This window comes from Caloenas nicobarica, chromosome 1, assembly GCF_036013445.1.
Source record: "Caloenas nicobarica isolate bCalNic1 chromosome 1, bCalNic1.hap1, whole genome shotgun sequence".
NCBI classification, from domain to species: domain Eukaryota; kingdom Metazoa; phylum Chordata; class Aves; order Columbiformes; family Columbidae; genus Caloenas; species Caloenas nicobarica.
In genome coordinates, this window is record NC_088245.1 from 85,314,857 (window position 1) to 85,331,943 (window position 17,087).

Below are 17,087 nucleotides of genomic sequence, written 5' to 3' on the forward strand. Positions count from 1 at the left end.
GTTTCCAGATGGCTTTTGCCTTGCCCCATCCTGACTGGATGCATAGGAAGGCTGCACTGCTCTGGAGCCAGGTGGTGTCCCTCGCGCTGTGGCCAGCTGGTGAGAGAGAGCACACAATGGACACAGAGGCTCCAAACAGCATGCAGGGCCTTCTTGGCTACAGGATGCAGAGTAAGGGTCAGTACGGGCCATTTACAATCTTCCTGATAAATCTACCCTTGAGGCTAGGAGCAGTGTGAGGGAGACACACAGTGCCAGTGCAGAGGCAAACTCTGCAGGGCCTGGGAGGCTTGTGCTGCTGTTCCAGTGCCAGCTGGTGGGACAGGCTAACTGGTGGCTTTACTGCATTGTCCTCATGTGCCTTGAGAGGTTGTGAGGATGTGGAAGGAAACAGCTTGAGGTCAAATAAGAGTGGCCCTAAGGTTACAGCATGGGTCTGGGTGACGTCACCTGATAGCCCCCAAGCTTTCTTGGTGATTGTGGTTGTTTTCCATTTTTGTGCTTTTCTTTCCACTCCTCCCACTCCCCTTTCAAAAGAGAGAGATGAGGTGCATTTACCTCACTGGGCAGAGGTGTAGCCAAACTGAATTCAAGGCTGTTGAGATCTGTGCAATCGTTGGACAGGCCTGACAATGAAGCATGAAGGATTGCTTCTGTGGGGAGGTGTTATGTGGCCACAGCTTGTTCATGCAAATCCCGTATGCCCACTCTAAGAAGCTAAACTTCACAGCCCTGCCTCTGAAACAGGCCACTGGGTCTGACCAGGACTTGGATCTGGCCCAGGTTTGGAGTCAGATGTGCAGCTGTGATGAGAAACTACAATATCTGGATCTGATCTCCAACAATTTCTGGCCTTGTGACCCGAAAGAAGAAGATGAGGGTGTGATGTTCCCAGTAATGGCATAAAACAAAGCTGTGAGATAATGCATCTGAATGTGTCCTCTGTTGGCTTTGGTTGGATAATTTCTCAATTCTCTTCTGAAGAAACAATCCTAGGTTAATGGTATATGTAAAGAGGCATGTTGGGGCTTCTTGTCTGTTGGAAGGCTCCCTGGATACTGTTCTTGCTTCGCTTATTCCTTCACTTAAACCTGAAGGATTTCAGGAACCTGTCATCACAGGTGAGCACATGACTTGCCCTTTCTGAAGCTGAGTTTGAGCTCCCCCAGCTCAGATAGCTTTGGGACATGGTGTGTTCTACTTGAAACTCTCAGGTCTTCCTAAAAGTTGGCAGAGATGGCGGGGGGGAAGGAATGCAGAAACCCTTTTGGGGAGTAACACCTCTTTCTCATCTCTCCTACTTTCCTTTCACCATGTTCTGCATGGTACTGCAACCATAGCATTTTGAGTAGCCGCTGGGCTCTGTCAAAATGCTTTGGTGTCACTCTAGGTGGTTCTGTTCAAGAGAAAGTGTTGCTGCTGACAGGGATGTGTGTGGTGATGTGCTACCACCTGCCAGAAATTAGCGTGTCTTTGCAGAGCTGGCTCCTCTTTTATACCTCCCACTCTTTGGTCTCACCTCCCTTTCTCACTCCCAGTTGAGTTCTTCTCTGTTTGTTCTTCACCCTTGGATGTTCAAATGTCCTTTTCTCTGAGCTTCCTCAGCTCCATATAATCCATTTCCTCCTAAGTCTCCTAGTGTATGGCACCTGGTTCACCTTCTGTCATCAGCAGGGGTGGCAACTGGCCTTCCAGAAGAGTTCTCTTCTCCCTGCAGCTCTGGCCAGTGTTGTCAGCCATGCATAAGGGCATAGGATGCCTTTCTCTCAGGTCCCAGCAGGCTGCAGTGCTTTCACACTGTCCCCTAGAGCTGCGGGAACTCAGCTCCTGCAGTGAGAACTGTAGCATCCTGCCCCTCCCTTCATTAGCCAGTTCCTTGCAGGAGGGTACACAGTGGGACCACTTGTTGCTAGATCCACTCTAACCAGTCAAATCCCTCAGAACCTCTCAAGAAGCTCTGGCTGCCTGAATCCCTTTGATTAGATATCTGCTGTCCCTTACTAACCACTCAGTGCCAGGCCTTGGGGCCAGGCTTCAGTGCGTTTTTATGTTCTTCCCTCAACTGCAAGGGCTCTGCTTTCCCTTTTTTAGCTCCACGGCCAATTCTGTGTTAATCCCTGGGAGAGGATTAATGTGATGTGGAGAGGGAAGATTCACTTCTGATGCTGTTCCTCACCCAGGTGCAGAGACAAAAAGCCAAGACTGGGTTTAGGCTCTCTGGGTGACCTGGAGGACTGCACTAGCTAGAGGTGCCATAAAAGCAGGTGATGGCAGGACTGTCCTGTCAGTGGCCAACTAGGGTCCTATTACAGACGTGGTAGAGTTCTGTAGGTGCTTTCCATCCACTGAGAGAACTGACCATTAATTCATACTGACCTTTCCTGTCCGCTTACAATGAAAACATCTACCTTCTTATCCCATGGCTGTCCACTTCCCTCAGAAGTGTTTGCTGAGGAACAGGTAGCTGAATTATTCTCATGTATATGATTATTGACACTTTCTAAGAACTACAAGAGGCAGGATTCCTTACAAGAGACTTAAAATTGACCCTTCCCAGAGTACATCACATTATACACATGTCCAATAATTTTATTATTTTGTTATAGTTTCTACAAACTTGGCCACTACAGATGTCAAACCTTTAGCTTCCTAATCTCCCTAGACTTTTCCACTTCTCCTTATTTGATATATTCCTTGCCATCCTGTGGTTTGGTGGTTAAAAGGTGGTTTTAGACAAGAGGCCATCAACTGCTGTTAGCAACTGTTTCACCCCCAAACTTCTTGGGAACCCATGGGACTGCCTTGCCCAGACCTTCTAATTCTATACCTTTTACACAATCACTTGTATTTTTGACATGTCCTTTGGTTTAGTCCCACACAAAACAGGGGGGGTTTTTGAGAGAATTTCTTGACTGTCACAAATAATTAATTTAGCTTTGTTTCCATGAGAGCAGAGCTCTTCAGTTTTCCTCAAAGCTTGGGGAAAGATTTCTGCTTTCAGTAACTATAGCAGAGGGTTTATTTACTAGTTCTGATGGTTTCTGCTAGTTGCTTTTCAGACTCTTTTACCTTTGCTTTGTTGTGTTTCTAATAATTGATAATTTAATAATTGAAGTCGTGGTCATTTCAGTTTTTCTCATTTGAATGCAAGCTCAGCTTGTTGAAGAATACATACTGATAATCCCTTTGTCTTGACATTTTGGAAATGTCAGCTTGCTTTTGCCATTTGTCAAATCTTCTGAAGAGGTGGTAGGTATTCTCTTTCGGCTGCCAATGCAATGTCCCTTTGTAACCTTCATGCCACCTATGATGACCGAATTCCCTCAGTTGCCTCTCTCCATTCTGACAGGCTTGTAAGAAGTACTTCACTTCCCTGCTGCTTCTACCACAGCTGTGCTCAACTTCAAAAGGGGATTTTTTTTTTTTAATATGTGGGGTCACAACATTAGGATTCAAGTCCTTCTCTTTGCTTATGAATTCAATTTTAAGTCAACTGGTTCAGCTTGATTTTCAAAAGAAGTAAGGCACATGCAATGGTGCTGTCACCTCTGCTGTCACATGGACCTGCTCGCTAAACCGGGTGAAACCATCTATGAGATGAAAGGCTTGCAGATACTACCTTACTTGAACTTCACTGACAGCATGGGACAAAGAGCGTTAGTGCCTCTGCTGCTTTCTGTTTGGGTCAGCTAGCCAAATTGTATCTGCACAGTTTGCAGAGCAACCACCTAAAGGCAGCAGCTGGAGCATGAGTAAGGAGAGAAAGCAGGACTGTTGTGGTGGGCAAACATATGAGTCCTAGGAAGAAGCTGGGGCTTGTGAGGTATGAGGGAGTTAGGAGCGTAGGAAGTACCTGGCAGTGCTGAGTGGGGTTGAGATGAAAGATGCCTGTGGGGAAGCACAGGTGTTGTGGGAGGACAAGGGTGTACTGCATGGGGGCAGGGCAGAACACAGGTGGAAGTGGAAGGGAGGAACTGAGGAAGGGCAGTGCGAATACAAGGAACAACCCCAGGCAGCAGTACAGGTTAGGGGTGGACCTGCTGGAAAGCAGCACTGCAGAGAAGGACTTGGGAGTTCTGGTGGACAACAGGTTGACCATGAGTCAACAATGTGTCTCTGTGGCCAAGAAGACCAATGGTATCCTGGGGTGCATTAAGAAGCGTGTGACCAGCAGGTCAAGGGCGGTTTTCCTCCCGCTCTACTCTGCCCTGGTGAGGCCGCATCTGGAGTACTGTGTCCAGTTCTGGGCTCCCCAGTTTAAGAAGGACAAAGAATTACTGAAGGGAGTCCAGTAGCAGGCTACGAAGATGATTGGGGGCCTAGAGCACCTTTCTTATGAGGAGAGAGTGAGAGACCTGAGTCTGTTCAGCCTGGAGAAAAGAAAGCTGAGAAAGGATCTTAGCAGTGCTTACAAATATCTGAAGGGTGGGTGTCAAGAGGATGGGACCAGGCTCTTCTCAGTGGTGCCCAACAATAGGATGAGGGGCAACAGGTACAGACTGAAGCATAGGAGGTTTCATCTAAGCATGAGGAGGAACTACTTTGAGGGTGACGGAGCACTGGAACAGACTGCCCCGAGAAATTGTGGAGTCTCCTCCTCTGGAGACATTCAAAACCCACCTGGATGCATTGCTCTGACCTGCTCTAGGTGAACCAGCTTTAGCAGGTGGGTTGGATTAGATGATCTCCAGAGGTCCCTTCCAACCCTAACCATTCTGTGATTCTGTGAAACAAAGCGTAAGTTGTTTTTGTGTGTATGTGTGGTTGTTTTGGTTTGGTTTGGTTTTTTTAACTAAGGTTTGGGTTTAGGGGTGGGTGGTTGGTTGGTTGGTTTTTCTTGGTTTTCAGCCCTGCAACTAACTGCTAGGCTTGATTCTCCCTATCTCACACCCATTGACATGACATCAGTGCATATGAAATTCAAAACACAAATTTTACCTTCGGAAATATCGTCTCACTGTTTTTCCACATGAGCCCAGCGTTGTATCCTATGGAAGTACAGTTCAGGGTTGATTTTTGATAACAAACAACAACTCTGATGGCTGAGAAGGAAGAATTGAGCTGTCTCCTGATGTCTGAGTGCAGTCTAGTGTATTCTAGTAAAATCAGCAACTGGATTGTGAATTTGCATTTGAAATGTCTCAGCTGTGTTTGGATATGTATTTCAATGGCAAAATGCTAATGAAGCCACACTGCAACTTCCTTCACTGTCTGCTGGTTGTATTTCCCGTTTCTTCACAGTGGAAAGTTTGAAACTGTGCTAGTAAGTAAGCCTTTTTCCCCATGAGACTGTGAGTCTGCTTTGGCTTGGTTGGCAAGGGACACAAGGGAAGCACACAGAGGATTATTCTAACTGAAATCTCCATATGAAATGTGAGGGCATAACTAGGTTTCACCAAATGCTTAGGAAGGCTTAGTTCCAGTGAGAGGCCCAAGCCTGAAGACAAAGGAAAGTGCTGGAAGGATGTTGGAAAGAAAAGCAGGCAGCATGCTATCTTCTCAAGGGACCAGGCTTCTGTCCTGCAGCTGCTCTTCTTGTATAATAGTCGCCTTCTTTGCACACAATAAAAAAAGTGGAAGTGAAGCTAGCTCAGAACACATGGGACATGAGGAGGCTCCTTGGTAATGAAATCCAGCTGCATATGCTCCAGTCTGTTTAGGGCCAGTTCTCCATAATCTGTGTTCAGATGTCCACTACATCCCTCCCTTACCCTTTACCTTCTGTCACATTGTTCTCCTGTACTGTCTAATTGGTTTTCTTCCTTGCACTGTCCTATCTCACCTCCAGCTCTGCCCTGTGTACCCTCCATTCTGGTGCCCTGGATGTCCTGCTAGTGTGTCATTCTGATCTGCCTTGAGGAAATTCCAGCTAGCCAAACTAGCCAAGAATAGCTTCCTCCTTCTTCCTTCTGGTTGTTTTGGATACCTTATTGTGGCTTTTCAATACTTAGAGGGGACTTATATGGAAGATGGAGAGAGAGTTTTTACCAGCACCTGTAGTGACAGGATAAGGGGCAAAGGTTTTAAACTGAAAGAAGCTAGATCTAGATTAGATATAAGGAAGAAATTCTTTATGATGGGGGTGGTGAGACATAGGAACATGTTGCCCAGGGAAGCTGTGGTTGCCCTGTCATTGGAAGTGTTCCAGGTGAGGTTGGACAGGGCTGTGAGCAACCTGGTCTGGTGAAAGATGTCCCTACCCATGGCAAGGGGGGTGGATAGATGGTCTTTAAAGATCTCTTCCAATCCAAACCATTCTGTGATTCCTGAGTCCTGTCTGCTGACTGAACCCTTCAAACCCTTTTTCTCCAGGATATCGTGACTCATTGGCATTTCTTCTCAGAAGTCTTTCTGATTGAGCACGTATCTCAGCAGCCATTTCCCCTGATTGTCTCATTGTCTCCTTTCAACATCTGCCTCAGCTTGAAATCAGACTAAGCAGTAGCCTGACATTTTTCTCAAGGTGATATCAGAGGCCTTTACCAGAAAGCAGAAAAGGGAGAGAAATGACACTGTTGGACCAAAAATAGAAACCAAGTCTTTTCAGCCTCAGAATTGGAGACTGACTCCCTGAAGCGAGCACTGCTCTGAACTTGCACAGGCTGTAAATCAGGTTGTGACAGAGAGGTCTCTGTGTGTGCTCTCCCAATAACCTCTCAAACCATCAAACCCAATTTCTTTTTATTCCACTTTGCTTATTCTTCTCCCTGACCCTGGCCTCATCCTTTTCTGTTTCTCCTTGGTTATATAAAAATCTGAGTATTTCTATTCCTCTGCCTAAGGCTGAAACTCCTCAGTCTCACTTCTACAGGAACAGTTCCTCATTTGAGACTTTTTTCTAGTGCTAGCTGCCAACTGAGGCTGACTTCCTAGGATGAGACATAGCATGCAATATTTTGTGTAGCAAATGCAGCTTAACTGCAAGAGACAAGTAAGGGCAGAATACATTTTGTATTGGACTGTGTTGCAAGTTAAACTGGGCTAAGACCCATGATAGCTGCAAACCTAAAAGCAATGACAGAATTGCTAACAGACAAAGAAAGGCATGAAGATAAGGGAAAGAAATAGAATAAAAAGAAGGGTGAAAAAAAGAAAAAAAAAAAAAGAGATCCTAAAAAGGAAACTTATCAGCTGAGAATCTGATATGAGGAAGAAGGAGTGCAACTTCCTTTTTTGGTTGTTAGGTTCTCATTTTTCTTTTCTTTCCTTTCTCGGAAGTTTCCATAGTGCCAGGGCTGATTTCCTGGGCTTAGAAATAGAAAAACTGTTCAGGGCATTTCTTAGCTCCAAGGAATTCTCAGCTTATTGCCAGTGCTTCCAGTGTTCAGCACAGCCTTCTTTGACAGACAGAGGCTGAATGAGCAGATGGGAGAGGCTCAGTAACTTATTGGTGTCTCTCTCTGGAACCAAGGACCAAACAGGACCACTTTTTACACAGCAAAACTAACGACAGGGATCAGTGATCACATTGTGATTAAATGGCATCAGAAATCACCTATGCTGAGGTGAAGTTCAAGAATGCATCACCAGCTGCAGTGGTTGAAGGTAAGGAATGGGTTGGCTATTCAGGGGAGAAGACTTGGAGGGAGGGGGCTGAAAAACAGGGAATGCAGACTTTGCCTTCTGTGACTCTGGTTCCTACCTAGTTTTGATAAATTGGTGAGGAAAAGGAGTTCTCTACCACTACATGAGCAGGAGACTGTAGGAGTTTTGAAGTAAGAACGTCAAGGAATGTCTACAAGAGGAGAGGTGGGAATCTTTAAGTGGTTGGTGTTGCAACATGAACAAAGATGACTACTGGGAGCACAAACAATAGGTTTCAAGTGAGCTTTCAGTAAATAAGGTATTTGGGGTGCCTTAGTTCCCTGATTGCAGCACCAACTGTGGTAAATGGTAGGGGGTCCAGGACAAGTGCTTAGCCTTGGCATGTTGCAGGCAGTAGCTGCCTCTCTACATGTTATCTAGTCTTGGATGAGAAAGTCTGTTTTGGACAAATACTGAGTACCAACAATAGACACTGTGATTTATTACCAACAATCTGATCTGTCACAAAGGTGGAGGGGCTCCCAGTGCAGCAAATGGCAGCAAATTAGCCAAAACCCTAACTGTTCACGGAGAGAGCAGGAGTAGAGAACCAACATGCCTTCTTACAGTAGAGCAGTCAGTTGCCCTCTGCAGCTTCATGAGAGGTGGCACTGTCTGCAGAAATTTATAGCCCTTTTGTCCCTGGTTGATTGAGAAATGGTCCTTGGAGAAGAGAGACACAAAAGCTAAAAGGAAGAATGCTCTTGAACAAAACACGCTCAAATACACAGAGAAGGAACTGTCTAAGATCTGGAGGAAGATCCAGTTCTGTGGTTGATGTCTGCCGCTCCTGAAAAATAATTCACATACACACACAAATTATTGCTATTAAAAATCACAGTTGTAAAATGGTGTCTTTACTAGGCTTTGTGCAAATTTAAGATGTTCTGATCGGTATGTATTCTGTAGTTATAATATCACAAGTAGGAACACATAGAGATGTTCCATGTATGGCTCATTGCTTCCACACTTAGATACAGGACGCTACACAACAGCAGATTCCAGAGGAGTGAAAGTATGTATGCATAAATAAATGAATGAACAAAGAAATAAATTATAATTGCTGCTAAGTATATTAACTTGCCTATTTACGACTTTACCTCAGTTTTACAACCCCAAACAGATCAGGCGTCAGCTCCAGGTTATTCCTTGCATGCTCTGAGGCATGAGTCATGGAAATAAAGAATGTACATACTCCTGACTGACTTGAAAGCTCACTGTTTTCAGTGCACCAAGATTAGCTGGTTCTGGTTATAGCTAGAATTTCCATCATGGTGAGGTGAGGATGGTGGAAGTCATTGTGTTCCCAATTGCCTGTTTCAAAGACACCTGAACCAGCCATGTTTGCTTGAGCTGCTAATGCCAGGCTCATGCATGCTATAGGTTTGAGTGTGTGCTCAGGGTCTGTCTTTGAGTGTGCCTGTCCAAGTGATCACACACTTAGCTTATACTTTGAATTCAGAGAAGTGTCTGCTAGTAACATTGCACACTGTGCTAATGTCTCTCACAGCCTCATGGTATGCTCATACAATTGAAAATTATTGAAAGATTGAGGGAGTCTCCCTGCTCTGTTGTCCTTCTGAGCAGTTACTCTTGCTATGCAGACTCCATGTTGGTAATGTCCAAGCTCATCTGGGTTTTCCCATTCTTTAACCTCTTCTAATTGGGCTCTAGAGATAACAAAATTGGCAGTCACTCAAAGATAGAGAGGAGAAGGCAGCAGCTAATCAAACAACGTCTATGGCAGGTGGCAGATACTACTGGCATGGGTTCCACAGCACAGTGCAGTTAAGGTTCCTGCATTTCTAGCCAGGATACCCCAGGTAGAAACACAGGCATCTGTGCTGCACAGCACTTGTGTCATGTGCTTAGGAGACGTTGGATTTAAATGCTGAATAACCAGCATACACTCATCAGATCTATTGTGTTGTGATCATGCTGGCCACATTGCAAGCATGCAGACTAAATGCAGAAAGCATTTTGCAGGGAGATTAACCACTAAATATGCACAAAATCTAGTGCACTTCAGTTCTGTTGGTGAGGTGCATGCATATTGGCAGTGCTTTCTGTGCCATCTGGGTATGAATGTGGGATGCACAGATCTGGCTAGCCACAGGTAGAGTAGTCAGTCTGAGGACATCCAGTACATCAAGAACACATTTGGATTGGTTAGATCTGTTATCTGAAATTGATGGCTGGACTCCAGATCATAATCCAGGTCTTTGATGTCACTTCAGACAAAAGCTCTGTCTAGAAAAACATTATTTGGCCGAGGAAATCTGGATCTTTTCTGTCTATTAATGTTTTCCGATAATGCAAGATGATGATTTTTGCCCTGCTGTAACAGCCTTCCCCAGGTGTTTGGGAAGTAGTCAGAGGGCTTCCCCAAACAGGAGGTTTCTGGAAGTCTTGCTTGGTAGGCATGGCTGACAGGAACATGTGGCTGCTGGCAGAGTTGGGAGCTTTGTGCTAAACAATGAATGAAAAAGCTCTAAAGCTTATCATTAATATCAGTCTCTCTCAAAATTTTACTCCTGTGCTGCTGTCTCTTTACCCTCCTGTTTACCCTGGCTTGTGTACCTGCCACAAGCTAGAATGGTCTCCTAAGACTTGTTTGCTTCTCCTTCCCTGTGACCCGTTCTCCTGCCTGCTATCAAACCTCATCAATACTGGCAGTATCCCTCTAGACAAAAGTCAGGCCCTGGCCTGAATCTGAGTGGGATACTTTACTCAGATACAGTCCTCTGTTCTTCCCCGTCATCCAGCCTAGCATAGCCTAGTTTTACTACAGCAAATCTCTGAACCCTGGCTTGGAAAGCAGAGATGGAAGGGAATTTTTTATTTTTTCCTCCAGTGATTCAGTGCCATCATCACTTTGCACATTTTTTTGTCTCCTGCCCTCATTCAGCTTACATCAACCTTCTACACAGAAAGTCAAAAAAACCTAAGAAGGAACTGAAGCAGGTGTAAAAAGTCCTCTGGGGAGAAGTCAGCATAAAATCTTCATGCAAATGTTGTATTTGGCAGCTCTAAGCTCCGTCTAGAAAAACAAGGTTTAACTCCAGATTTCGAAGTGATGTGAAGACCTCACCCCCAAACACCAGAAATTAGCATTGCTGGCTCACCAAAGGGCCTGAGGCTGTGAACAGTGTCACAGGACCTGACCTTCTGCAGAAACCGCAGAGGTCCCCTGCTCTGTCCCAATCTGCCCCTCTCCCAGAGTAGCTTCCACATCAGAAATTAAACTGCATTTTTTTGAGCAGCTCTCTCTTGAGTTTCTACATCCTTGGTATGTGGGCTGACTGAAGCATAGTTGACTGTGGTGCTGTGTTTGGTGTGTTCCTTCACTTTTAGTACCTCCTGAGATGAAGAAGCATGAGCACCATCCCCAGAAATACCCGCCTTGGCTCCCATGGCTGATCTCACTATTGCTCGTCCTGGTGTGCATTGCCCTCGTTATTGTTCTCCTTGGTGAGTATGTGCAGGCTGGTTACAGAAGAGAGGTCTAGCAGAAGTGCTGGGAGAAAACCAGACATCAGAGCCCAGAGGGGGACATCTTCCTTGTTCCGACCAGGAGGGGGCGCTACTCAGGAACTGTTTTGCCATGAGACAGAATGCAAGCACCAACATTTGGGCTCAGAAAACCTAAATGTTGACTATTTGAAAGGTATGTTTAGGAGCAAAATATTTCCCAATTACTTAAACATTGGGGATTTAAGGGTGCGTGACACACATCTCCTGTCTTGCAGACCAGCCAAACCAGCTGTTTTGGCCAACTGATATGTGGGAGGTAGGACTACCACAGTATAATGCCATATGGTTCTGTCATAAACAACCTCTTTCTTAGAATGACAGAAGGATTTAGGTGAAGCATGGCCATCTTCAGAATTTCAGGGTTGCTTGGTCTTGGGCTTTTCTGCCTTGACTTTGTACATTTCTGGATACATCCCCCAAATCTTTCACCATTTACCCTGAAGCCTTTTCAGTGTTCCCAGACTCTACATCCCCAACTTGCATGGCCTCTTTGGAACTATGGAACAATACTCTACCTGCATACCACACAAAAATAAATTATTTGATTACAGCAGAGGGGAAAAAGCCTGGAGATGGCAGCTCAAGTGTCTATGCAGGGAGCCTGACTTGCACTTGAGCTCTTTAAGGTGCTTTGACACACTCCGTGTCCTAATGGAAACTCTCACCTTTTCAATGTTAACTGCATTCTACTAGAATAATTAATTAAAAGTGACTCTTGCATGCACAGTTTGTGGAAATTATGATCACTGCCTCATTCTCATTTTCCGCTAAGGATCATGGCATGTTTGCACAATTTGTCAATAAAAGTGATGGATTCTGGAAGAAGGCAGGTCGTCAGGCTAAATTGATGCCCTTCCTTTTGCTGTCATTAGTTCCCAAGTCCCAGAATTTTGTATTGCTTTGTTCCCAAATGTATAACTTTTCACAATATTCTGTTACATGATTGGGAAGGTTTAGGGTAGGCTATTAAAGTCTAATACTGTCTGGGCAGGTTCCACACATGGAAGGTTTAATCTTTAATGGCAAATTTACTCATCTAAGTTAATTCATATTACATAGGATTTTGATTTAGCAGAGTCATACAGCAGTGCATTTGAATAAAAACACGAGCACAAATGGCACTTAGCAGAGTGCAATGCAAATGCAATGCACTGTTGAATCACAATACAAATGTGATTCTCCTTACTAGTCTCTGTAATATGCTCGATATCAAGACACTGGGTGTCTACAGTGACCCAGAAGGCATATGTGAGTTAAAGCCATCTCAGGCCCACTGATTTCTTCAGACGTGTTTTTGTAAGTAATTGAGGTTTTTACGCTATTGTGAGCTGAACCATGTACACACTCGCCCCATGCTGGTCTGGCTAACTTTGGAAGATGTTATCATCTTTTTGATTTTTTAGAGGGATGAACAGTTACACAGCTGGTCAATTCACTCGGTTGATATAAATGGTTGATTCACTCAACTGAACTAGAACAAAGGCCTCTGTCTGGTCCCCTTTGTGTTGAGATAAGCTCATGTTTCTTTGAAATGGTGGTGGCCAGTCATGCATCGCCCCTCCCCACCTCCTCTGAGCCTTCTATTATAGGAATCCACTCATCAGTCACAGAGGCCACTATAATTACTCCACTCTCCTCACTACAATATATTGTTACTACAGTATTTCTAAATGAAATAGTTGACAAAAACATATGTATAATTTAGCACACGCTGATCAGCTTCCAGTCAATATCCCTGAGTGTCTGAGTTAGTGATAAGTCCTTCGGTTTGAGGGTGTGGCCTGCTGACACTTGTCCTCAACACTGCATTATTCTCCATAGACTGGCTGGTAAGTCCTAGGAGTTTACCTTCCACCTTGGTTTCAGGAGGTCTAGTTGTATGTGATTACCTTCACCTGGATTGTATTTGTTGCAGATGGAATAAGTGCATCTATGCGCTACTTATCCAAACTACTGTTGATGCCTATCTTAGGAAGAGATAAACTGTTCCACCGAAATGCTGCTTTTTATTCACTAATTGTAAAGAGATTTGGACTGGCAGCTTGGCTGTAGATATCTACATGCTAAATGCCTGTGGTTGGGTGGAATTCAATCCCACCCTCTCTGGCGTGTCCTCAGTGTGATGTCCTTCCAGCAGTCCTTCTGCTCTCTGACATGAAAGATTGTCTCTTTCTGCCTGGGAAGGCAGACATACCACTTGTTCAGGCCAGTTTTCTCAGGCCCTTGGACCAAGGATACACTCACCCCACATCTTTATCTCCACAGCACTCAAGGAGGCATGTCAGCTGGTCTATGCTGGGACAGACTCTGCTGACAAACCGCAGGCTGGCTACAGCCACCAAGCACTGCTTGGGTGGGTCACAGGCTTCTCTAGCTTTGTTGGACAGGCAATCCTGCCTAAATCTTGTCAGTCAGTGGATGAAGTAGTCCTTGTGGGCAGCTATGGGATGCTGGGAGAAGAAATGCCTGTTCCCTTCACAGAGAGGAGGGCAGTTACCACTTGTGAAATGGAAATAGCCTGAGGAGAGGTAATGATGAGACAGTATTGTTGGGGACATGGGGAAAAAAAGAATGAAGCCCAAAGATGGTGTGTGGGGGCCAGCAGGAAGAGGTAATTCGCTGCTTTTCCTCTCCCTTTCCAGTCATGACACCCTTCACCCATATCACTGACCAGCCCACAAGCCTACAGCAGAAATTTATGGAGTGGTGGTGCATTTCAGCAGTGCCGCAAGACAAAGGTCAGTAGTGATGGCAGGGGTGCAAGAGGTCTTTGGGACAGGGACAATGAATGCTGGGGTCTGCTCTGACAGCAACCATTAGTGGGACCAGACTCTGGAGAGGTAGACTCAAGAGAAGAAAGTGGGGAGAAACCGGATTTCTTGCTAACAGTTTAGGGGGAGGAGAAAGCCATGTTAATAATGTCCTGGAGGGCAGGGTGGCTGTGAACAATGACAAAACAGAAAGGGACAGCATACAGCAGCACAGGGAAGGTTAACAATAGAGCAATAATAAAAGTACAGCTCTAGTCAGGAAAAGAAGCAATATTCCCTGTTCCGTGGGGCTAAAGGCCTAAAGGAGACTATGAAAGAAGTCAAAGCAGATCACGAAAACAACTTTGCATTTGTCAAGTCAAGACCTGAGATCACGTTACAAGGATTACCGTGGATTTGTGTACAAAAACCTCACTGGTCACACCCCAAAGCAATTGGAAGAAATATTTGTATTATCCTTGTTTATTCAAGCCCTTTCTGTCAGGAGAAGTGACCTAAGGACAACATAAGCATTGTCCCTGGAGAACAGGGATCCTTGCACTCACCATCTCTTTTGTAATTAGCATTCATATCTGTGATCTCTCACTGCACAGGGCGAGGGTGGATGTGCTGCCCAAGGGGATGGAAACGCTTTCAAGGAAGCTGCTATTATCTGTCGGATGATATGATGGGCTGGGCTGAGAGTAAGCAGAACTGCACTGAGATGGGCTCCCACCTGGTGGTGATCAACAGCGAAGCAGAGCAGGTAGGTACAGCACTGAGAGAGGGGCACAGCAGGCAGAGACACAGAGCCAGGCCCTAGAGGGGACTCAGAACCCCTCTTTGCCTGCAGGGGAGGGAGGATCTCCTTTCTGCATCCCTTCAGCACTGGCTCCCCTTTGCCACCAGCCTTACCCCATGGGGACTCCTGCTGCCTCCCTCTGCCCAGTCCTTCACCTTGTGGACATTGAGCTCTCCCTGATTTCCAGGATTTCCTCACTAAGGATCTAAAACAGTCTTCAAAAGGAAAGAATTACTACATCGGTCTGAGTGCACAGAAAGTGGGCCAGTGGCAGTGGGTGGACCAGACTCCACTTAATGAGGCAGCAGCGTGAGTATCTCCAGATGGAGAGTATTTGATGCAGCTCCTGGTAGTTCAAGAGAATATGTGAGCATGTCTGTTGGTGCATGAGAGAGAGGCGAGACAAATCCCTGTGAGAGGACAATGATGGAGCAGGAGAGGGCTGTGTAGTACAGCAGGTTCCCATGGCCCCATCCATCTGGGTTAGTGGTTGTTAGTTCACTACTTGTGATGTGGCCATCAGTGTTGTAGAAACAGATGAACCTGCATCTCACCAGCAGGAAGAACCCTTCAGAGATGACCAGCTTTGCCTGACCTCTATACTGCCCTCACCATGCACATGTGCACAGGCGTGGCCAGAGCTGTGATGCTGTGTAAGAGATGGAGCACAGGAAGAGATCACCAGGGCTGTCCTCACTCCATCTCCTGGAGGACAAACTTGTCCTGGAGGCAGACACATGCCTCTGCTTAGTGTGAAGTGCATGGGATGAGCGGTGGTGAGCATATCGCCCTACCAGGACTGAAGAGGTCACTGTTGTGTTGGCTGTAGGAAGAAGGCAGGTTTCCACATAAGCCTGGTGCCAGTGGGATAGCAGAACAGGAGGAATGGTACTGCTTCTATCCATGCATCATCATCTGGAATTTTTCTGTCTCCTCTCCAAGCCTTGCATCCTGCTGTGGACTTTTTCAGCAGTGCTCTGTGGGGCACAGTGGGGAGTAACATGTCTGTCTCTATCTCAGGTTCTGGAGGACAAATGAACCAAGTAATGTGGATGCTGAGATGTGCGTTGTAATCCATGCAATTCCAGTAATAGACAACTGGAATGATGCCCGATGCGAGAGACATTATCGAATTTGTGAAGCTGCAGCAGTAACTGTGTGATGGAGTGACCCTCATGCTGAGTAAAACCGAGGGATGAACAGTGAGCTGGGAAGAGCTCAGGGCTGTGTTGGGAGGGATTTGGGGCCCTGGATCCTGTATCTTCACTATGCTGGATGGGACATGTGAGCAGAAGTGATATTACCCTGTGTCCAGCACCCTCAGTGCACGTATCAGCTCAAGGAACACATGAAGGCTCAGGGTCATCAACGCAGGTCCTGGGTTTCTGTGTCCTCTTCCCTCTGAGTCAGTCAGGCAGCCACTGGCTGAAAAGAGCTTGACTTCTCCAGGAGGAAGAAAGAGGAATGGAAGACATGTTCCGAGCTGTGATTTACTTTGTCTTCTTGAGCAGAGGTGTCTGCTTTTTCTTGGGACACAAAGAGAATGTTCTCTAGTTGCATTGGTTTTGCTGAATAAATACAGATTTCCTATACAACATTTGACCAATGAAAAAGTCCTTGTGTGCTCTTTTTCTCTCTCTCTCTTTCCCTCTCTAAGCTGCAGGTGTTTTGTATAAGCAGGATCAAAAGATGTTGCTGTGCCAGGACAGAGCCTTATGCAACTACTGCAGTACACATTGTGCCCACTCAGTAAGAGGAAACCCCTCAGAGACAATCTGGCTATGCAGTCCCATTGCACACAGCCAAAGATCTGCAGGGGAATGGGCAGAGGAAGGCAGCTCTAGGGGTGTTATGACTATTTGTTTCCATGGCGGAAATTCTTGCCCAGGAGAGTAACAAGAACTTGTGTCAGGAGTCTGACCTGCGCATGGTTGACTAAATATGAGGAGAATCCTCTCTCTGTGTCTCAAAGAGAGGGGAGAATTCGTACCAGAGACAAGGTGACCAGGAGATTTGCCTTCCTAAATCAATTAATGGGAGTAGTTCTGTGAAGAACAGTGGGTGGTGGCAGGAACTGTTGAATCCCATAGCCCGGCAGAGGCAAGGCTGCTGCAGCTCCGTGTCCCCAGCTCCAACTGGTATGTACAATATGTACATACCCAGATACATACAGAAGAAAAAGAATATGTACACATAAGCAGCTACACAGGTCAACGCAGATAGAAAGCACTGACATAAAAACAAGTTCATGTTGTAACCCACTGGAAGGCAGAAGTACACCTGAGCTGGCACAATGTTCCACATGAATGAGAGCCGTTGTCTTCAAATTTCTGAAGCTGCAGCATCAACTGTCTGATGGAGGAAACCTCACCATGAGTAAAACTGAGAGACCAGCAGTGACCTGACAAGAACACAGA

The 17,087-nt window shown here is 45.8% G+C and overlaps 1 protein-coding gene across 2 annotated transcripts; it reads left to right on the plus strand.

Moving 5' to 3' along the window:
• The first annotated feature begins 7,265 nt into the window (after positions 1–7,265).
• Positions 7,266–16,219, plus strand: LOC136000097 (C-type lectin domain family 4 member A-like). Of its 2 annotated transcripts, XM_065653788.1 has the most exons (6): positions 7,266–7,545; positions 10,939–11,055; positions 13,761–13,856; positions 14,483–14,634; positions 14,858–14,979; positions 15,691–16,219. In XM_065653788.1, the coding sequence occupies exons 1-6, from the start codon at positions 7,479–7,481 to the stop codon at positions 15,830–15,832; spliced, it is 696 nt and encodes a 231-aa protein (XP_065509860.1). In that variant the 5' UTR covers positions 7,266–7,478; the 3' UTR covers positions 15,833–16,219. The 2 variants fall into 2 exon arrangements, with proteins under 2 accessions (XP_065509860.1, XP_065509868.1); XM_065653796.1 differs by lacking the exon at positions 13,761–13,856.
• The last annotated feature ends 868 nt before the right edge of the window (positions 16,220–17,087 follow it).

What these genes read in the sequence shown, in the direction of transcription:
- LOC136000097 (XM_065653788.1), top strand. Translation starts at nt 7,479, where the DNA reads ATGGCATCAGAAATCACCTATGCTGAGGTGAAGTTCAAGAATGCATCA. An exon ending in CCTCGTTATTGTTCTCCTTG is followed by an intron (nt 11,056 to 13,760) that starts GTGAGTATGTGC and finishes CTCCCTTTCCAG; the next exon opens with TCATGACACCCTTCACCCAT. An exon ending in CCACTTAATGAGGCAGCAGC is followed by an intron (nt 14,980 to 15,690) that starts GTGAGTATCTCC and finishes TCTCTATCTCAG; the next exon opens with GTTCTGGAGGACAAATGAAC.